General features: G+C 46.0%; 2 protein-coding genes across 2 annotated transcripts in view; both read left to right on the top strand.

Annotated features, from left to right (window-relative positions):
* The first annotated feature begins 2,319 nt into the window (after positions 1-2,319).
* Positions 2,320-22,727, top strand: part of LOC141134372 (uncharacterized) — a 61,282-nt gene continuing 40,874 nt past the window's right edge. The window contains exon 1 of the mRNA XM_073623940.1: positions 2,320-3,929. Within this exon, the coding sequence (XP_073480041.1) occupies positions 2,362-3,929 (1,568 nt within the window). The 5' untranslated portion in view covers positions 2,320-2,361. The remainder of the gene's footprint in view (positions 3,930-22,727) is intronic.
* On the top strand, positions 20,002-21,328 carry LOC141133723 (E3 ubiquitin/ISG15 ligase TRIM25-like). Its single transcript, XM_073623245.1, has one exon. It carries the CDS (start codon positions 20,074-20,076, stop codon positions 21,145-21,147), a length of 1,074 nt encoding a protein of 357 aa, XP_073479346.1. The 5' UTR covers positions 20,002-20,073; the 3' UTR covers positions 21,148-21,328.

A 22,727-nucleotide genomic window follows, 5' to 3' on the forward strand; every position in this document is an offset into this window, starting at 1 on the left:
AGAGGGTATGAGTCAGGGATAGAGGGAAAGGAGGGGGGAGGTCATGAACATGAGTCTACAGAGTATCCCCCAGTTCGGTGCGGGCATCGCACAAAGTCAATTTAAAAAGAATATTCATAAGGAGAGGGGCCTTGAAAGTCAGGCTTCTGTATCATATCCCAGGAGGGATTGACCCTCGCCCGAGAACACAAACAGGTTCCACAGGGTCCAGGTTTTGGAATATTGTTCTCTCTGATGTCTGGCAGTAAGGATAAGGTCTTCCATTTTGTTTATGTCCATGACTTTTCTAAGCCATAGGTCAATGGTCGGTGGGTGGGGTGATTTCTAGAGAAGGGGAATACATGCCTTGGCAGCGTCAAGAAGGCGGCAGATTTTTTATACATTTTCGCAGGGGTCTCCGAAGCATGTAGGAGGAAAAAGGCCAGGTCGTTTGGAATAGATCGTTCCGTAAACTTTTGCCTAATTTGACATATTTTCCTCCAGAAGTCTGCCAGCTTAGGGCATGACCAGAAAATATGTAGAAGACTTCCTCGCTCACTCTGGCATCGCCAGCAAAGGTCAGAAATCAAGGGGAATTATTTATGTAGGTGTCCCGGGGTTCTATAGCATCGCGACATGATTTTAAAATTGGTCTCCTGTTCTTTTGTGCAGTTGGAAGATTTGTGTATGAAGCAGAGGATGTGGAGGCTCTGGTTTGGGTTAAAGTGACGATCTAACTCCCGTTCCCACCCGATCAAGCATGGGGGTTGGAAATCATCTGGAGGTGTGATCAGCAGCTTGTATACGAGTGAGTGTATGTGGTAAAGGTCCAGTCTCTGAGCAGCAATCCTCAAAGATTGTGAGCGGTTGGCTAGGGTCTCTAGGGTGTGGTAAAAATTTCAAGAAATGGCTTAGCTGAAGCGCTCTCAAAAAATCTAGGCAAAAGGGACCCGCAGGGTCTCTAAGATTCGTTATGGACACCCATCTACCCATGGTCTGGGAGTGTGAGGCTTGATAATGACCTGATCTGATCAGATTCTGAAAAATCCCATCGCAAAGTCCAGGCGTAAATTGTGGGTTGCCCAAAATCGGAGCTAGAAGCGAGTTCATAGACGAGATAGCGGCCCAGGAGAAAAGGTTAGCGCAAATGCGTGAGGTAGGACCGATGAGAGGGTGTCTTTTAAGACACGCCCTATTAAGAGGAACCTGGCTTTTGTGAGTGTTCCAGGTGAGGCCACAGCTTAGTGTCGTGGTGCCTGCACCAGTCTATGAGCCTACTGAGGTGTGTTGCATAGTAGTAGTAGGTGCGTATATCTGGCATTGCCAAGCCTCCGTGTTGTTTGGGTAGTGAAAGTAGTGTCCTGCCTAATCGTGGTCGTTTGAGGGGCCCAGATGAATTCTATAAATAGTGAGTGTGTCAATTTAAAGTCAGCTCATCTCTAAGCCTTAATGATGAACTTTGCTCATGACTGCAGTTCCTGCCGGGCCCCGGGCACTGGTGCTCATGGTGTAAGGGTGTGCTAGGCCCCCCCACCCACCACGTGGTGTAGTCAGAGTATCAGTCACAATCTGAGTTCCACCACCATCTCTCATCTTTCCTCCCCTTCATACCTGTGCTCAGATCCCAATATCTTATACATATATAAAACCCATCAGGTGCTAAAGGGGTGTGGCTACAAATTCTGGATGAACCCTCTGCACATTGCTAGATACCGTTTCTATCCTACAACTTGTGTCTATCTGCCCCATATTGGCACTATATCCACTGGAGTATTTGTATTTTACACAGCAAATATTCAATGTACTATGGAAACCTGGTGTACAGAACACCCCCAGAAATGTCATTTCCTGCCGCTGTGATTGGCTCACTGAAAATCTCACATTTGCACACAAGTACAGTATTAGGCACCCCGTTTGTTTTTGGTGGATATCTTTCAAAGGGTTGAATTTTTCCAAAGGGATGCAAACACAGCAACAGTCCTCAATAGAATACTGATATCGCACCAGGTGGTTATAATGAGTGCCGACCCTCCCACTCAGGAATCAGTCTGGAAAGGACATGGTGGAACACACAGCTTTTTCTTCAGAACAAAAATAAAAGGAATCTGCAACAAAGTTTTTTTTTTTAATGCTTGTAATCTTTATATATCATCCAGATAGCAGTATATTGTATAAATACAAAGATGTCTGTTATATTCCCAGGAGATGAACATTGTCCTACAGGAGATGTTTTTATTATCTGTGTCCCTCCATATAACTAATCCTGTGAATACAGTACAAGTCACAGTCCAGCATCACCCTGTGTAGAGGACGTGACCCTCCCAACTACATTCTTCTCCGGTGTCAGAGAATTTCATTTCATTTCCTCGTCTGCTGTCAGCGATGGCGTCTGCTGATCTGAGAGCTGAGTTGGAATGTTCCGTCTGTCTGAACATTTATACAGATCCTGTAATGCTGAGATGTGGACACAACTTCTGCCGGGTCTGTATTGATCGTGTGCTGGATACACAGGGGGGGTCTGGAGGATATTCCTGTCCTGAATGTAGAGAGAAGTTTCCGGATCGGCCTGCACTGCACAGGAACATAACACTACGTAACATAGTGGAGAATTTCCTGTCTGCTCAGCCAGATCAGAAGGAGTCCGGGGTCTTCTGTACTTACTGTGTGGACTCTCCTGTACCTGCTGTTAGATCCTGTCTGCACTGTGAGGTTTCTCTGTGTGACAAACACCTGAAAGTCCACAAAAAGTCCCCAGAACACGTCTTATGTGACCCCACCTTGTCCACGGAGAACAGAAAATGCTCCGTCCATAAGGAAGTTTTGAAGTATTTCTGCAGTAAAGATCATACATACGTGTGTGTGTCCTGCTGTCTGATTGGAGAACATAAAGGACATGAGATGGAGTCACTGGATGAGGCTTCTGAGAAGAAGAAGGAGACACTGAGGAATGTTCTGCAGAAACTTCTGACAAAGAGAGAGGAGACGGAGGAAAGAGTCCAGAGTCTGCAGGAACACAGGAGGAAAGTAGAAGAAGAAGCATCTGGTGACATCGAGAGAGTCACTGCCCTGTTTAGAGATCTCAGGAGACGTCTGGAAGACCTGGAGAAGAGAATCCTGAGGGAAATCTCCGGGAGGGCAGAGCGGATCTCCATCTCCATCCGGGATCTGGAAATAAAGAAGGAGGAGCTGTCCAGGAAGATGTGTCACATTGAGGAGCTGTGTAACATGACGGATCCACTGACTGTCTTACAGGAATCAGACACAGGTGACTTGTGTGATACTGAGGATGGAGATAATGAGGACAGAGAGAGACATGAGGAACTCCTCCATGATGGAGGGGGTCTGGATGTGGCTGGGGTCTTACACACAGGTTTATCTGATATAATAACAGAGGTAAATGTATACTTCTATATACAGGGAGCTGCAGACATATTACTGGATGTAAACACAGCTCATAATGATCTACAGATATCAGATGACAGGAAAACTGTATCCTTGTCAGATAGAGAACAGAATCGTCCAGAAACACCAGAGAGATTTCTGTATTGTCCTCAGGTGTTGAGCAGTCGGAGTTTCTCCTCAGGGAGACATTACTGGGAAGTGGATGTCGGGGGATCAGAGAGCTGGAGAGTCGGGATGTGTTACCCCAGTATAGACAGGAGAGGGGGGGAGTCAGTGATTGGAAGTAATAAGAAGTCCTGGGGATTGTACAGGAATTGTAATCAGTATGGGGTGATACATGACAGTAAAGTGATCCCTTTACCCACCAATCCCTCCAGTAACAGAGTCAGGATATATCTGGATTATGAGGCCGGACGGATCTCCTTTTATGATCTGTGTGACCCGATCCGACATCTCCACACCTTCACCACCACCTTCACTGAGCCCCTCCATGCTGGGTTATGTGTATATAAAGGTTGTATAAAGATCTGTGGGGGGAAACAGGAGATGTGAGAGTTCCGCCCAGAGACTGATGACATCATAGTAAGGGAGGGTCAGATCGGTTAAATATTCATCCAATGGGGCAGATGGTGGGGACTCCAGTCAGTGTCTCTTTTATTGTAGTTTGGGGTACAGTACAAATCAGGGTGCAGGGTTACAGAAATAGGAGGCTGTGCTACAAAATCATGCTGATCTGCAATGTAATAGAAGAAATAAATGAGTAGAATAGATAAAGTCAGTTTATACTGTAGGTGTGAGATTTTTTTGGGTTTGTTGATGTACAAAGTAACATTATTGTGTGACCGGGTGTACCCCTCTCAGGAGGACTGAACCCCCAGAAATGTGGGGGAGGGGAGATAAAGTTTAGGGTTAGAGTGAGAAAAGAGAACAAAACGGAAACGTCTGTCATCTATCTCCTCTATACAGAGTCGGGGGGTCTGAGCTCTGCAGTGCTCTATGTCGCCCCCTGGAAATTTACACCAGAATATGTTTTTATTAATGTCTCATCTTAATCCAATCAGAGTTCTTGAACTCTGTGATGTCATTAAATCCCAATAGAACTTTCAGCTTAACCCCTTGGTGCCAGCTCCTCCCAGCCCTTTAAGGGGTTAAGGGTGCCAGGAGGTGGGGGCAGGGCTTATAATCATGTGACTGCTGTGATTGGCTGTCACGGGGGGTCACAGGATTAGAAAGCTCCCGATCACAAAGCAGCGATCGGGAGCTTTCTGTTTGCCACCAGAAATGTGCCGGCACTGGGCGCACACTCTCGGCACAGCTGTATTTGCCATATTGCACACAAATATGCAGCCGCTCAGTACCAAGGCTCATCCTCTAAGAGGCGGCATATTTGCATACTGTCGCCACCAACAGGTTAAATCTGATAAATACATTCCAAGGACTTCAAACCAAAAACTCTGCAAAGTTGTTTTTTTATTTTAGAAAGCAGCCACAGCCTAAGTAGAAAAGCCTTCGCCCTGCCAAAATGCTTCAAAGAAGAACCCTTGCTCTCTGTGTGGAAGCAGCTGTCTCTCTGCAGAGGTCCAACATGCCCATTGCTGAGTCACAACTAGTCACAGCCAATTAACAGGGAGTATGAGCTTTACGAATTGGAGAGATCTAGATTTGACTCAACAGAGGGTGTGTCAGATATCTGCAGGGAGACCACTGCTTCCACACGTGGCAAGGGTTCCTCGCAGGGGGCTGGTGTTTCTACTCAAGTTTTAATTTAATTTTGAAAAAAATTTATGTACATTTTTATGAATAATTGGGGCGCTCTAATACAGTAGGTTTGTTACTGGCCAGATCACCAGGTGAAAACAGAGGGAAAAAAGCCTAAAAAAAATAAACCGAATGCAGCCGCCACATCTAATGATTGGTAAGCTGCAATATATTCAATTTTTGGTTTCGGGTTTATTATACCGCTTTAATTGGTAGAGTAATTCTAGAAGAAGGTTGGTGTCATATTGGGATAGGACATACATTAATATTTTGGTCACATACTACACTATCTTACCAAAAGTATTGGGACACCTGCCTTTACACGCACATGAAATTTAATGGCATCCCAGTCTTAGACTGTAGGGTTCAATATTGAGTTGGCCCACCCTTTGCAGCTATAACAGCTTCAACTCTTCTGGGAAGGCTGTCCACAAGGTTTAGGAGTGTGTCTATGGGAATGTTTGACCATTCTTCCAGAAGTGCATTTGTGAGGTCAGGCACTGGTGTGGATAAGAAGTCTCTGCTTTAATTCATCCCAAAGGTGTTCTATCCGGTTGAGGTCATGGCTCTGTGCAGGCCAGTCAAGTTCCTCCAACCCAAACTCGCTCATCCATGTCTTTATGGACCTTGCTTTGTGTACTGGTGGGCAGTCATGTTGGAACAGGAAGGGGCCATCCCCAAACTGTTCCCACAAAGTTGGGAGCATGAAATTGTCCAAAATGTCTTGATATGCTGACGCCTTAAGAGTTCCCTTTACTAGAACTAAGGGGCCAAGCCCAACCCCTGAAAAACAACCCCCACACCATAATCCCCCCTCCACCAAATAATTTGGAGGGGTGGCCCAATACTTTTAGCAATATAATGTGGATGAGTGAGTTTGGTGTGGAGGAACTTGACTGGCCTGCGCAGAGTCCGGACTCCAACCCGATAGAAAACTTTTGGGATCAGCTAGAGCGAGCCAGGCCTTCCTATCCAACATCAGTGCCCTGACCTCCTAAATGGGCTTCTGGAAGAATGGTCAAACATTCCCATAGACACACTCCTAAACCTTGTGGACGGCCTTCCCAGAAGAGTTGAAGCTGTTATAGCTGCAAAGGGTGGGCCAACTCAATATTGAACCCTACGGACTAAGACTGGGGTGTCATTAAAGTTCATGTGTGTGTAAACCCCAGATGACGTCTAAGCAGACGAAACAAATCGGGTCGAGTCCTGCCAACATCATTGCGCTAATTCATGTCTCTGTAAGAGCCCTTTTATCTACATCTGAAATGTGAGTGTTCCTGTTTACCCTCTTTTTATTACAATCAAATTTTTTAATCGATATCACACTATGTGGAACCTTTTTTTAATTTTTGGTCTCATGGTGTGAGTACGTGGATACCCTTTGGTCCTCCTTCCCTCCATATGAACTTCATCCGAATCTTGTACTGTGAACTTGCCGATGACCAGTACTGTTCAGACCCAGAATTGTGATGGTGGTGACCTGGATCTGTGATTGTTTACACTTTAAATGGTGAATATCACCACAAGCCTGCATGACTTAAGAGGTATATGTCCCTTTAAGTCCACTGTTTCCGGTAAGCCTTCACACAATTGGTGGTGGTTCCTCTCGCAAGATCCCCTTTCTGTCATGTTTTCACTGATGCCTCCTGTGATGTCAACTTACTGACCGCGTCTATTGACACCGGGACTTTTTCACTCAACCCTTCCCCTCCTGTTTTGTACACTTTTTTCACATTGGTGGACACTATTTATTCATTCATTTTTTGTTTTTATATCCCACTTGTGTTTTTACACTCATATTGTGTTATATTTGGTCACACATATATTATCATTATTTTTCAACTGTATATGTAAGCGCTGCATTTTCTTTTTGGGTCATTAAAGTTTATGTGTGTGTAAAGGCAGGTGTCCCAATACTTTTGGCAATATAGTGTATGTATTAAGGGGGAGGGTGTAAGTAAGGTTTTATCCAATCACAGGCCTGTCTGTAAGGAAAAGTGTTTGGCTTGTTCGATGTCTTATAGCTGCAAATATCCAGATTGATCTTCAGTGCATACCCAAATGTTTATGGGGGATCTCCACACACAATCAATTATTTCCTCTTTTTCTGTATAATTTTCTATCATTTATAATTTTTTCACTTTTTTGTTTTTAAAATCAAAAAAATAAAAAAATCACAAGAAACTCTCAATGGTGTAAATCAGCGGTCCCCAACCTCCCCGGCACCAGGGACCAGGTTCCTGGAAGACAGAATGGGGGGCAGCCTGTCACTTCAGGGGGGTTGGGGGACATGCAGCCGTGTTGCCTGAAGTCAGCTCACAGGTCTTACCAGTGCTCTATGACGGTGAGGAGCCTTTCCCTGGCCCGGCTCTCCTCTCCTTTCTCCTCATCTCTGCTCCTCTTCTTCCCAAGGTGACCAGAGAGGGGAGGGAGTACTGGTGCTGGGAGAAGGGGAGCGGGCACCCTCCGGTGGTTGGAGGGTGGCATTGTAAGTTGTTCTGGCTCACTCTACCCACTTCCCACCCCCCCTCCGCCCCGCGCGGTGCGCCCCCAACAGGCCACAGACTGGCCCTGGAGTTGGGGACCTCTGGTCTAAAAGAATAATGCAGAAATATAGGACATATGTGAATTGGCCTTTATTTATGTCATGTCATTTGCAGACGATTTAACCTGTATCATATTTGTCTTTATGAATGAATTATTTTGTTAATGTTTGATTTAAAAAAAAAAGAAAAAGAAAACAATTCCATGTTTGATTCCGGTATGGATTTCTCGTCTTTCATCCCCTTCATACCTGTGCTCAGATCCCAATATCTTATACATATATAAAACCCATCAGGTGCTAAAAGGAGTGTGGCTACAAATTCTGGATGAACCCTCTGCACATTGCTAGATACCGTTTCTATCCTACAACTTGTGTCTATCTGCCCCATATTGGCACTATATCCACTGGAGTATTTGTATTTTACACAGCAAATATTCAATGCACTATGGAAACCTGGTGTACAGAACGCCCCCAGAAATGTCATTTCCTGCCGCTGTGATTGGCTCACTGAATATCTCACATTTGCACAAAAGTACAGTATTAGGCATCCCCTTTCTTTTTTGTTGGAATACTTTCAAAGGGTTAAATATTTCCAAAAGGATGCAAACACAGCAACTGTCCTCAATAGAATACTGAAATTGCACCAGGTGGTTATAATTAGTACTAGGGTTGCACCAATACCACTTTTTTAAAAGTACAAGTACCGATACTTTTTTTCAAGTACTCGCTGATACCGATTAATGATACTTTTTCTTATGTCATGTGACAGTGGACTGTGTCAGTAGTTTTTTATTTATTTTTTTTACAATTTTATTTTTTACAATTTATATATTTTTTGTTCTTTTTTTTGCAATGCTTTCTTTTCATTTATTTGGGGTGGGGGGAGAGGGGAGTGGACATGCCAGTGTTTTTATTTTTTTATTTACATTTTTACCTTTTAACCACTTCAATACCAGGCACTTTTGCCCCTTTCTGCCAAGGACAATTTTTATGATTTTGTTCCCACAAATACAGCTTTCTTTTGGTGATATTTGATCACCTCTGCAGATTTTATATTTTGCTAAACAGACTAAAAAAGACTGACATTTTTAAAAAAAAAGTTTTTTCTTTGTTTCTGTTATAAAATGTTGTTTTCTCCTTCACTGACGGGCACTGATGAGTCGGCACTGATGGGCACTGATAAGGTGCACTGATGAGGAGGCACTGATATGCGGCACTGATAGGTGGCACTGATATGCAGCACTGATGGGCACTGACAGGCGGCATTGATGGGCACTGACAGGCGGCATTGATGGGCACTGACAGGCGGCACTGATTGGCACTGATAGGCGGCACTGATTGGCACTGACAGGTGACATTGATGGACACTAATAGATGGCACTGATGGGCAGCACTGATTGGGCAGGTACTGACAGGTGTTAATGCTGGACACTGATTGGCACTGTGATGGACACTGATTGGCACTATGGTGGGCACTGATTTGCACTGTGGTGGGCACTGATTGGCACTTTATTGGTCACTGGCAGGGGGTTATGATGGGGCACTGACTTGGCACCAATTGGCAGCTTATTGGTACATTTGATGGGGCTGTGCTGATAATCAGTGTGCTTATTATCAGCACAGACCTCCCCCGATCGGCTCTCCCTGTCAGCGCGAACCCAGAAATGACGTTTAGCGGCACTTCCTGGTTCACGCGATGCTCAGCTGTGATTGGTCGCACGCCAGTATGTTATCCTGCTTGACGTCATATGATGCCCAGTCAGGATAACAGAACCACTTTCCGGTCGTCAATCTGTTATAGGCCGGGCGGGAAGTGGTTAAATACTTATTACAATTTTTTTAATTATTATTATTTTTTTTTATCAACCCTGTTGGGGGGGGGGGCTTTGCTGAGATATTAGGGGTCTAAACAGACCCCTGACATCTCCCCTTTGAGACAGGGAAAGGGATTGAGGACACAGATTCCCCAGTCCCTTTCTCTGCAGCCAAAGCTGCACTGAAAATGAATGGACAGGAGACAGAGGCTCCTCTCCATTTATAGTTGCTAACTGTATTTAGACCTTTGTCCCGGGCTTACTGTATCACAGGAAATGTCCCGGGAAATCTGTGTTTTCCCGATTTTTCTCCAGCGCTGCTAGAGGTCCGTGGCTGGCACTGGTGAATTGTCTCTGCCACCCGCCATTTTACAGAAGACCAGCTGAGCTTTTATGTAACAGGTCACTCACCCAGGGGAGGAAACAAGAGGTGGAGCCCAGGTGGCTGCCAATAGAAATGGAGCTGCCGCCAACCCCCCGCCCCCCCAGGCTGATGCCGGTCTGTGAATTGTTGTGGGAAAGGCCGCGGGGTGGGGGGTAGGCGACAGCTCTATTTCTTTTGGCAGCCACCCAGGCTCCGCCTCTTATTTCCTCTCCTGGGCGAGTGACCTGTTACACGAGAGCTGGTTTTCTGTAATGGCGGCAGAGTTCAAACCATGCATGATTATCCGACGAGAGGCAGAGCCAAGGCACTCCGCTGGGGACACCCGATGTAAGGAGGGACTCCGCTGGGGACACCTGATGTAAGGAGGGTATCTGCTGGGGACACCTGGTGTAGGGAGGGACTCTGCTGGGGGCACCTGGTGTAGGGAGGGACTCTGCTGGGGGCACCTGATGTAAGGGGGGACTCTGCTGGGGACACCTGGTGTAGGGAGGGACTCTGCTGGGGGCACCTGGTGTAGGGAAGGACTCTGCAGGGAGCACCTGATGTAAGGAGGGACTCTACTGGGGGCACCTAGTGTAGGGAGGGACTCTGCTAATTTACCAGCTCCTTCCTCTGCTCTCCATCCTGACAGATCCGAGACAGAGGGGAACCAGAGGAGCATGGAGGACATGGCGGGGGACCGGAGAAGCAGGGAGAACATGGCGGGAGACCGGAGGAGCAGGGAGGACATGGCGGGGGATCAGGGGAGCAGGGAGGACATGGGGGGGGATCAGGAGAGCAGGGAGGACATGGTGGGGGACCAGAGGAGCAGGGAGGACATGGTGGGGGACCAGAGGAGCAGGGAGGACATGGTGAGGGAAAGGAGGAGCAGGGTGGACATGGTAGGGGACTGGAGGAGCAGGGAGGACATGGCAGGGGACCAGAGGAGCAGGGAGGACATGGAGGGGGACCAGAGGAGCAGGGAGGACATGGAGGGGAACCTGAGGAGCAGAGAGAGGGGACATGGAGGAGGACACAGGGGATAGTCAGGGGCAATGGGTGCGGCAGTGGGGAGAGTTACAAGCACCGATCTCCCTGTATAGATTTCAATAAATCAGGCCGCAGGAGTAAAAGGTGGAGAAGCGGCTGTCAGCTGCTTTATGGAAATCTATACAGAGAGATTGGTGCTTGTAACTCTCCCCACCGCCGCACCGATTACCCCTGAGTGTCCAGGTATCGGGTCAAGGCTTCGGAGCATTTTCAGGTACAAGTACTCCTACAAATGCTCAATATCAGCACCGATACAGATACTAGTATTGGTATTGGCACAACTCTAACTAGTACCCACTCCTCCCATTCAGGAATCAATCTGGAAAGGACATGGTGGAAAACACAGCAAATCAGCAACAGTGTTTTTTTTTTCTTTCAATAAGTTTTTATTAAATGTATGCAAAAGCATTAGATCAATGCATAATTGAGAACAGGTTATAAGAAATACATAGCGGCTAAATCCAATAGTGCTCTTACATTTCAATGTAGAAAGATGGTAACAGACTTGCGATTAACTTCTTGTCTGCCGGGTACTTTCACCCCCTTCCTGCCCAGACCAACTTTCAGCTTTCAGCACTGTCACTCTTTGAATGACAATTGTGCGGTCATACAACACTGTACCCAAACAACATTTTTATCATTTTTTCACACAAATAGAGCTTAATTTTGGTAGTATTTATCACCACTGTATTAATTTATTTTTTGCTAAAGGAACAAAAAAGACCAAAAATTGTGAAAAAAAAATAATTTTCATAGTTTGTTATAAAATTTAGCAAACAGGTAATTTTTCTCCACTGATGAAGCTGCACTGATAGGCTGCACTGATGGGCACTGATAGGTGGTGTAGTGATGTAGAAGTAAGAGGATGATGATTATTCATTAATTATTTATATAATGCGAGTCATTTCCGCAGCAACCCAGTTCTTCCAGAGAGGTACATTTATTGAGTCCCAACACTTCAGATACTTGCAACAGATGACAAATATTACAATGAACAGCAGCCTTCAGAGTCCCATCCCTCCCAGCATATGTTAGCAACCATAGAGAGACTCTACAATGCAACATAATATGCACCTCAGTAGCTTCCATGCATTCAATAATGTGTATTATAATCTAGACCTGTGCTCTCATCTCATGGGGAAAGAATGTAAGAAAGAATGACTGCCTTCTTACCAAATTGCACTAACAACCCCCTTTGAGTCTTTTACTATTCTTTTCAAGTCTGGTCACAAAAATCTACATTTTACAATCCCCTGTAGGTCACTGTTTTGGCCCTTTTGAAAAATGCAACTTGCCTGCCAGCTGTGTTAGGCCATAAATCATAGCCTACAGTACACACCTATGTGCACATAAAAAAAGACTGTGTGTCTTAAACGGGTGACCCCGCCCCCCCTCTGACACCAGGGGGGAAGCCAGAGGGAAGTCCCCGTGCATCAGAGGGGGAGGGGTCACTGGGTGGCCCCGCCCTCAGTTATATAAGAGCTGTCACAAGAACAGAAGTGTCACACAGCGGGAGACTCCCATTGTGGTGGATCGTCCGGAGGACGAAGCGGGGAAGAAGAAGTCAGAGGAAGATGCCAGAGGAGAAGACCGGAGGAAGAAGCAGAGGACCGGAGGAAGATCAGAAGAAGATGGTAGAAGAAGCGGGGAAAGAAGAAGACATTAATAAAGAAATTGTCAAAAACCGGCTATTGTCTTTTTTTAACATTTTTGACACTTTTTTGTGAAATGATAGGGGTACAGTTGTACCCCATTGCCAATTCACATGGGGGGGCTGGGATCTGGGGGTTCCCTTGTTAAAGGGGGATTCCAGATTCCAATATGCCCCCCGCCCGCACACCCCCACAACCACTGGGCAAGGGTTGTGGGGATGAGGCCCTTGTCCCCATCAACATGGGGACATCCTCCCCATGTTGAGGGCATATGGCCTGGTACGGTTCAGGAGGGGTGGCGCTGTCTTGTCCCTCCCTCTTTTCCTGCGACCTGCCAGGTTGCGTGCTCGGATAAGGGTCTGGTATGGATTTTGAAGGGGGCCTCTACGCCATTTTTTTAAAAAAAAGATTGGCGCAGGGTTAGCCTTAATATCCATACGAGACCTGAAGGGCTTGGTATGGAATTTGGGGGGACCCCCACGCAATTTTTTTTTAAATTTTGGTTCTGGGTTCCCTTAATATTCTTACCAGATCCAAAGAGCCTGGTAATGGAATGTGGGGGATCCCATGCCGTTTTTTTCAATGACTTTTATGTGTATTGCCGGGACCGACAATTCATTATATCTGCGAGTACTTTTAAATGACTTTTTTTCCTTTAGAAATGACCTTTTGCTCTCGGACTGTTCTAAACACGGGAAACATGTGCCACTTTACAGGCATACTATAGACACCCCCCAGGTACGAAATTTAAAGGAATATTTCACTTTTATTGTTTCACTTTAAGCATTATTAAAATCACTGTTCCGGAAAAAACGGCCATTTTTAAAACTTTTTTTGCATTGATACATGTCCCCTGGGGCAGGACGCGGGTCCCCAAACACTTTTTATGGCAATAACTTGCATATCAACCTTTAAAATTAGCACTTTTGATTATTCATGTTCGTGTCCCATAGACTAACGGTGTTCGTGTGTTCAAACAAATTTTTTGGCTGTTCGCATGTTCTGCTGTGACTGAACCAGGGGGTGTTCGGCTCATCCCTATATATAATTATATATTGTAACATTGGGGACTGTTTAGCTTAGTGTAGAGCATACCAGTGAGCGGAGTCCACACCAGATATGCCGTTTTAAGGGCTTGTAGGCCCACTTTTATTAAAGAAAGAAAATGTCCACCCAGAATTCCCACGCAGGGGTTTCAACTTCACAGCAGTAATGTAGTAATAAATGAAAAATACCAAGCCACCTGGCTCTCGAGCAGCACCACTGCTCAGGCTTATGCTTCAGCCCTCTTGGCTCTATAAAGGAGTTCCTGTACAAACCCTGTACCACAGCACTCTTTTCCAGCTTCCTTGCTGTTCCAAACTGATCAAACCAATCCGGGTGGCATTGTCAGCAGTGAGGGCGAATGTCCGTCCTCCCCAGAGGCTGTCATTCCACAGCTGTGGTTCCCGGAGGAAATCCAAGCACCACCCAATGCACGCACCTGGCCTCAGGGAAGGCCATGCCATCCCGATGACTCTTACCTCCTGGAAGGCGCAGTTCCCCTGGGTGGCAAGCTAACTCTGCTGGCCAAGTTGCAAAGACTATTTGAAGCACACCTTCCCGTATGTCCCTAAGCAGTTGGTCTCGCAATTAAAGAAGGGCAGGTTTCTCTGGGAAAAGTTAAGACTACAGGAACACCTCCAAGAATTCCTGTAGCAGAACAAATTTATCAAAGTTAGATATATCAAGAATGGAACATTGGGCATCATATTTACATTGACTGGATCAAGCTGGTTATGCAGCACTATGCATACCCGGTTGTACACCAAGTCCATGGGAGACACCCAATTACGGGAGAGAGGGTCCTTCTTCCGGACCCATACTATTATTTCTGAACTGTGAACTCTTTGCATTTATCTGTTCCTGTTATAACTATATTTATTGCTGTTTTGCTGCATGTGTTATTTTTGATGTTCCAACATGGTTTTGTACATTATGGAAGTGTGATGTGTTGTTTAGCCAGGATGACTTGCAAAAAATAAGGGGAAAGTGTAAGCAGTTTGAAAACTAGTTAGACAGGTACCAGTTCAGACTGGGTTGGATGAGGGTTAAACTCTTTGTACCAGTTTATGGACTTTGGGCTTTGGACGGCCCATTTGAGGTATAAATTTGAGGGAAGGCTGAAGCCTCGAGCTTGGGAGGGTTTGCTCTGGTTACCCACACATTCCGTTGCTTTGTTGTTGCTGCTGATTCCGCTCCTAGAGGAGGACCACTGATACTGTGGATCCCGGGATGCCACCAGACATGGACCATCCCACCAGCTATAGACCATGCCACCAATTATGGACTATCATTCTGAAAATGTATGCCTGGGCCATCTGATAGTTAGTAGTGGTCATGAAAAGAAACCTTTGCACTTTGTTTTGTTATCTCATTTGCAATATAGAGATTAGTAAAGACTGTTAAACTTGTCCTTAAACCTGGTCTGAAGTCATTCAAAGGGGAGCATAATGGGGCTGGTGTATACAAAGAACATGGCCCTGTTTAAAGCACATACGAGGTGTGAAGTGCACGGTATTACAGTGTCAAGCAAGCACAAGAAGGAAGAATAAGGCCGTCACTAAGGGCAACCAAGTTTACAATGTAGAGTCACAAGCAACCAGTGGACGTGTGGTACCTCAGTTAGGTGGGGTAGTGAGAAGGGGGCATCTCTCCCTAGCGGTCCATCTCCCAGGACAATCGGGAGTAGACCAACATTATGGAAGCTCTCATCCTGACCAATAGGTACGGTACATGAAGAGCAGTTTTAATTTTGGCATTAATTTTTGATTTAGTTTTAATTATAGTCTTTTGACTAAAATGCCATTTTAGTTTTAGTCCCATTTTAGTCATCTGCAGTTGTTTTAGTTATATGTTGAGCACAGTGGCTGCATTTGATGGGCACAGTGGCAGTAATTGATGGTACAGTGGCTGCATTTGACGGGGCACAGTGGCTGCATATGATGGGCACAGTGGCTGCATTTTAAAGGGCACGGTGGCTGCAATTAATGGCAGGGTGGCTGCATTTGATGTTTTTGTTTCAGTATTTTTCAGAATTTTTTAGTTGGTTTGCGCCCCCCCCAAAATATTTTGAGCACCAGCTGCCACTGCCTGTAATGCTGCACAGTGCTCTGGATGGTGGTCTGAGGGGAGGCCTGTAATACACAGTGCTCTGGATGGTGGGTCTGACTCTGAGAGGCCTATAATGCTGTACAGTGATGGGTGGTGGTCTCAGGTCTGAGGAAAGGCCTGTAATGCACACCGTGCTCTGGATGCCGGTGGTCAGAGGAGGCCTGTAATGCACACAGTGCTCTGGATGCTGGTGGTCAGAGGAGGCCTGTAATGCACACAGTGCTCTGGATGGACAGTGGTCTGAAGGGAGGCCTGTAATTATAATGTACACACTCAGTGTGCTTTCTGCTCTGGACGGTCATCGTCAGGAGTGGGACTCTCATTGGGAGGCCTGTAATACACAGAGCTGCTCTGGACGGTCGTCTGAGCACTCAGAGGCCTGTAATGCTGGCTGCACAGCCTGCTAACTTCTGCTAAGCAAAGCACGCTAAGGACTTGAGACACTTGCTTGCTGGAAGCAGAAGCGGATGGAGCTCTGTGGAAACCAGAAGTTCATGAGGGTAAACGTCTCTGCCTCACAATATCATTTCATTTTCATCTGTTAACCACTTACTGACCGGCTCACACCGATATACGGCGGCAAAGTGGTTCGTTTCCGCGAATCTCCATACATCTGTACCTTTAAGGACGATAGCAGGCACGCGTGCGCCCGCTGCATGGCGGGGAACCCGATGCGCCTGGCCGGTGGGCGCGATCACTGCCGGCCACCCGCAATTGCATGCATGAGAGCAGAAACAGGGATTTGTGGGTGTAAACACAGAAATCCCTGTTCTATCAGGAGAGAAGAGACATATTGTTTGTTCCTACTAAGTAGGAACAGCAATATGTCTCCTCCTCTAGTCAGTACACACTGAGGGAACACATTTAACCCCTTGATCGCCCCCTAGTGTTAACTCCTTCCCTGCCAGTGACATTTACACAATAATCAGTGGATTTTGTATGTATGAATATAAACGGTATAACATGTCACAACAGTATACATATCTGCATGGGAGGGGGTGGGGTTTAAAGAATATCACCGAACAGATGTATTACCTGGGAGCATATCTCCTCGTACTGTCCTGGTTTCTAAAGTCACCAGACCCAGTACGGCATATATTCCACTACCCCATCAGAGCAATTCTGACAGCATGTAATATAAGATGGTGAGTTGTCCCATGGGTCTCGCCTCTAATGATTTTCCTGATTTTCAGAATGTGGAGAGAAAGAGAAAAGAAGAAGAAAAGAGCAAAAGTATAGGTTAGGAAAATTAGAGAGGGTATGAGTCAGGGATAGAGGGAAAGGAGGGGGGAGGTCATGAACATGAGTCTACAGAGTATCCCCCGGTTCGGTGCGGGCATCGCACAAAGTCAATTTAAAAAGAATATTCATAAGGAGAGGGGCCTTGAAGGTCAGGCTTCTGTATCATTTCCCAGGAGGGATTGACCCTCGTCCGTGAACACAAACAGGTTCCACAGGGTCCAGGTTTTGGAATATGGTTCTCTCTGATGTCTGGCAGTGAAGATAAGGTCTTCCATTTTGTTTATGTCCATGACTTTTCTAAGCCATAGGTCAATGGTCGGTGGGTGGGGTGATTTCTAGAGAAGGGGAATACATGCCTTGGCAGCATCAAGAAGGCGGAAGATTTTTTATACATTTGCGCCGGGGTCTCCGAAGCATGTAGGAGGAAGAAGGCCGGGTCGTTCGGAATAGATCGTTCCGTAAACTTTTGCGTAATTTGACATATTTTCCTCCAGAAGTCTGCCAGTTTAGGGCATGACCAGAAAATATGTAGAAGACTGTAGAAGACTTCCTCACTCACTCTGGCATCGCCAGCAAAGGTCAGAAGTCAAGGGGAATTATTTATGTAGGTGTCCCGGGGTTCTATAGCATCGCGACATGATTTTAAAATTGGTCTCCTGTTCTTTTGTGCAGTTGGAAGATTTGTGTATGAAGCAGAGGATGTGGAGGCTCTGGTTTGGGTTAAAGTGGCGATCTAACTCCCATTCCCACCCGATCAAGCATGGGGGTTGGAAATCATCTGGAGGTGTGATCAGCAGCTTGTATACGAGTGAGAGTGTATGTGGTAAAGGTCCAGTCTCTGAGCAGCAATCCTCAAAGATTGTGAGCGGTTGGCTAGGGTCTCTAGGGTGTGGTAAAAATTTTAAGAAATGGCCTAGCTGAAACGCTCTCAAAAAATCCAGGCGAAAGGGACCTGCAGGGTCTCTAAGATTCATTATGGACACCCATCTACCCATGGTCCGGGAGTGTGAGGCTTGATAATGACCTGATCTGATCAGATTCTGAAAAATCCCATCGCAAAGTCCAGGCGTAAATTGTGTGTTGCCCAAAATCGGGGCTAGAGGCGAGTTTATAGACGAGATAGCGGCCCAGGAGAATAGGTTAGCGCAAATGCGTGGGGTAGGACCGATAAGAGGGTGTCTTTTAAGACACGCCCTATTAAGAGGAACCTGGCTTTGGTGAGTGTTGTAGGTAAGGCCACAGCTTAGTGTCGTGGTGCCTGCACCAGTCTATGAGCCTACTGAGATGTGTTGCATAGTAGTAGTAGGTGCGTATATCTGGCATTGCCAAGCCTCCGTGTTGTTTGGGTAGTGAAAGTAGTGTCCTGCCTAATCGTGGTCGTTTGAGGGGCCCAGATGAATTCTATAAATAGTGAGTGTGTCAATTTAAAGTAGCTTGCAGGAATTTGGATAGGCAGTGCCTGGAGAAGATATATAAATTTAGGGAGGATGCTCATTTTCAGTATATTACAGCGGCCAAACCATTAATGGAGGCCCATGTGCCGGTTATTGAGGAGAGTCCGGACCAATTTAAGAAGGGGGGGAATGAAGTTTGAATACTTTGGAGAGCTTCTATGGGATAGGTCGCTCTTTTTTTGTTTATAGCGTAAAAAATAAAAACCGCAGAGGTGATCAAATACCACCAAAAGAAAGCTCTATTTGTGGGGAAAAAAAGGACATCAATTTTGTTTGGGTGTAACGTCGCACAACTGCTCAATTGTCAGTTAAAGCGAGGCAGTGCCGAATCGCAAAAAAAATGGCCTGGTCATTGAGCAATAATTGATTTTCATAATTTTTGTCAGTGGAGGAAAATGTGGTATACTTTTCTTTTTTTGTTTTCGTCACTGTAAAAAAATTTCGCTGACTAAAATTTTTTGGTCGAAAATGTTTTCAAAATTAACACTGATGAAGAGTCAACATAGGACACACATAAGACCCGCACTAGGTGTTGGGCAGGTTTCATTCTGTTACTGGGAGGGAGGTAACAGAGGTACGCTGACTGGTGGGTGCCGTGTGGTTCAACCCGCTGCCCCTAATACACCACAAGTACAGCACTGAATGTAGAGCGAGGGGACAACTCATAGAAAAGAGATTCCGCTTCATACTACTTGCAGTGTCAGCTCATCTCTAAGCCTTAATGATGAACTTTGCTCATGACTGCAGTTCCTGCCGGGCCCCGGGCACTGGTGCTCATGGTGTAAGGGTGTGTTAGGCCCCCCCACCCACCACGTGGTGTAGTCAGAGTATCAGTCACAATCTGAGTTCCACCACCATCTCTCATCTTTCCTCCCCTTCATACCTGTGCTCAGATCCCAATATCTTATACATTTATAAAACCCATCAGGTGCTAAAGGGGTGTGGCTACAAATTCTGGATGAACCCTCTGCACATTGCTAGATACCGTTTCTATCCTACAAATTGTGTCTATCTGCCCCATATTGGCACTATATCCACTGGAGTATTTGTATTTTACACAGCAAATATTCAATGCACTATGGAAACCTGGTGTACAGAACACCCCCAGAAATATGTCATTTCCTGCCGCTGTGATTGGCTCACTGAATATGTCACATTTGCACACAAGTACAGTATTAGGCACCCCGTTTGTTTTTGGTGGATATCTTTCAAAGGGTTGAATTTTTCCAAAGGGATGCAAACACAGCAACTGTCCTCAATAGAATACTGGAATTGCACCAGGTGGTTATAATGAGTGCAGACCCTCCCACTCAGGAATCAGTCTGGAAAGGACATGGTGGAACACACAGCTTTTTCTTCAGAACAAAAATAAAAGGAATCGGCAACAAAGTTGTTTTTTTTTTTAATGCTTGTAATCTTTATATATCATCCAGATAGCAGTATATTGTATAAATACAAAAATGTCTGTTATATTCCCAGGAGATGAACATTGTCCTACAGGAGATGTTTTTATTATGTGTCCCTTCATATAACTAATCCTATGAATACAGTACAAGTCACAGCCCAGCCTCCCCCTGTGTAGAGGATGTGACCCTCCCAACTGCATTCTTCCCTGGTGTCAGAGAATTTCATTTCATTTCCTCGTCTGCTGTCAGCGATGGCGTCTGCTAATCTGAGAGCTGAGTTGGAATGTTCCGTCTGTCTGAACATTTATACAGATCCTGTAAACCTGAGATGTGGACACAACTTCTGCCGGGTCTGTATTGATCGTGTGCTGGATACACAGGAGGGGTCTGGAGGATATTCCTGTCCTGAATGTAGAGAGAAGTTCCAGGATCGGCCTGTACTGCACAGGAACATAACACTACGTAACATAGTGGAGAATTTCCTGTCTGCTCAGCCAGATCGGGAGGAGTCCGGGGTTTTCTGTACTCACTGTGTGGACTCTCCTGTACCTGCTGTTAGATCCTGTCTGCTCTGTGAGGTTTCTTTGTGTGATAAACACCTGAGAGTCCACAAAAAGTCCCCAGAACACATCTTATGTGACTCCACCTTGTCCATGGAGAGCAGGAAATGCTCCGTCCATAAGAAGATCCTGGAGTATTACTGCACCGAGGATGAGACCTGTATCTGTGTGTCTTGTCGTATGATTGGAGGACATAAAGGACATAAGATGGAGTCACTGGATGAGGCTTCTGAGAAGAAGAAGGAGACACTGAGGAATGTTCTGCAGAACCTTCTGACAAAGAGAGAGGAGACGGAGGAAAGAGTCCAGAGTCTGCAGGAACACAGGAGGAAAGTAGAAGAAGAAGCAGCTGGTGACACCGAGAGAGTCACTGCCCTGTTTAGAGATCTCAGGAGACGTCTGGAAGACCTGGAGAAGAGAATCCTGAGGGAAATCTCCGGGAGGGCAGAGCGGATCTCCATCTCCATCCGGGATCTGGAAATAAAGAAGGAGGAGCTGTCCAGGAAGATAGGTCACATTGAGGAGCTGTGTAACATGACGGATCCACTGACTGTCTTACAGGAATCAGACACAGGTGACTTGTGTGATACTGAGGATGGAGATAATGAGGACAGAGAGAGACATGAGGGACTCCTCCATGATGGAGGGGGTCTGGATGTGGCGGGGGTCTTACACACAGGTTTATCTGATATAATAACAGAGGTAGATTTATACTTCTATGTACCCGATCCGACATCTCCACACCTTCACCACCACCTTCACTGAGCCCCTCCATGCTGTGTTATGGGTATATAGAGGTTGTGTAAAGATCTGTGGGGGGAAACGGGAGATGTGAGAGCTCCACCCAGAGACTGATGACATCATAGTAAGGGAGGGTCAGATCGGTTAAATATTCATCCAATGGGGCAGATGGTGGGGACTCCAGTCAGTGTCTCTTTTAGGGCTCTTTCCCATGGGGCGGATCAGTGATGATCCGTCCTGTGAACATCCGCTTGCTCGGCGGAGCGATCCCCGCTGAGCAGGAAAATGACAGGTCCGTCGCTGCACACTGTGCAGCGACGGACCTGTCAGAGCGCCGCTCTCCCCTATGGGGGATCGGGTGATGACGGACCGTAGAGTTCGTCGTCACCCGATCCAATCCGAAAACATATGGAAAAGTAGGGTTTTCCTCCGTTACACTTTTTCGGAGTGCTTCGGGAGCTTTCTGTTTGCCACCAGAAATATGCCGGCACTGGGCGCGCACTCTCAGCACAGCTGTTTTTGCCATATTGCACACAAATATGCAGCCACTCAGTACCAAGGCTCACCCTCTGAGAGGACGCATATTTGCATACTGTCGGCACCAACAGGTTAAATCTGATAAATACATTCCAAGGGCTTCAAACCAAAAACTGTGCAAAGTTGTTTTTTTTTTTTTTAGAAAGCAGCCACAGCCTAAGTAAAAAAAGCCTTCGCCCTGCCAAAATGCTTCAAAGAAGAACCCTTGCTCTCTGTGTGGAAGCAGCTGCCTCTCTGCAGAGGTCCAACCTGCCCGTTGCTGAGTCACAACTAGTCACAGCCAATTAACAGGGAGTATGAGCTTCATAAATTGGAGAGATCTAGATTTCACTCAACAGAGGGAGTGTCAGATCTCTGCAGGGAGACCACTGCTTCCACACGTGGCGAGGGTTCCTGGCAGGGGGCTGGGGTTTCTACTCAAGTTTGATTTCATTTTGAAATAATTTTATGTACATTTTTATGAATAATTGGGGCGCTCTAATACAGGAGGTTTGTTACTGGCCAGATCACCAGGTGAAAACAGAGGGAAAAAAGCATAAAAAAAAGAAAACGAATGCAGCCGCCACATCTAATGATTGGTAAGCTGCAATATATGTCATTTTTGATTTGATTGGTAGAGTAATTCTAGAAGAAGGTTGGTGTCATATTGGGATAAGACATACATTAATGTTTTGGTCACATACTACACTATATTACCAAAAGTATTGGGACGCCTGCCTATACACACACATGAACTTTTATAACATCCCAGTCTTAGCCCATAGGGTTCAATATTGAGTTGGCCCACCCTTTACAGTTATAACAGCTTTAACTCTTCTGGGAAGGCTGTCCACAAGGTTTAGGAGTGTGTCTATGGGAATGTTTGACCGTTCTTCCAGAAGTGCATTTGTGAGGTCAGGCACTGGTGTGGATGAGAAGTCTCTGCTTTAATTCATCCCAAAGGTGTTCTATCGGGTTGAGGTCATGGCTCTGTGCAGGCCAGTCAAGTTCCTCCAACCCAAACTCGCTCATCCATGTCTTTATAGACCTTGCTTTGTGAACTGGTGCGCAGTCATGTTGGAACAGGA

This window comes from Aquarana catesbeiana, linkage group LG03 (genome assembly GCF_042186555.1).
Source record: "Aquarana catesbeiana isolate 2022-GZ linkage group LG03, ASM4218655v1, whole genome shotgun sequence".
Lineage (NCBI taxonomy): Eukaryota > Metazoa > Chordata > Amphibia > Anura > Ranidae > Aquarana > Aquarana catesbeiana.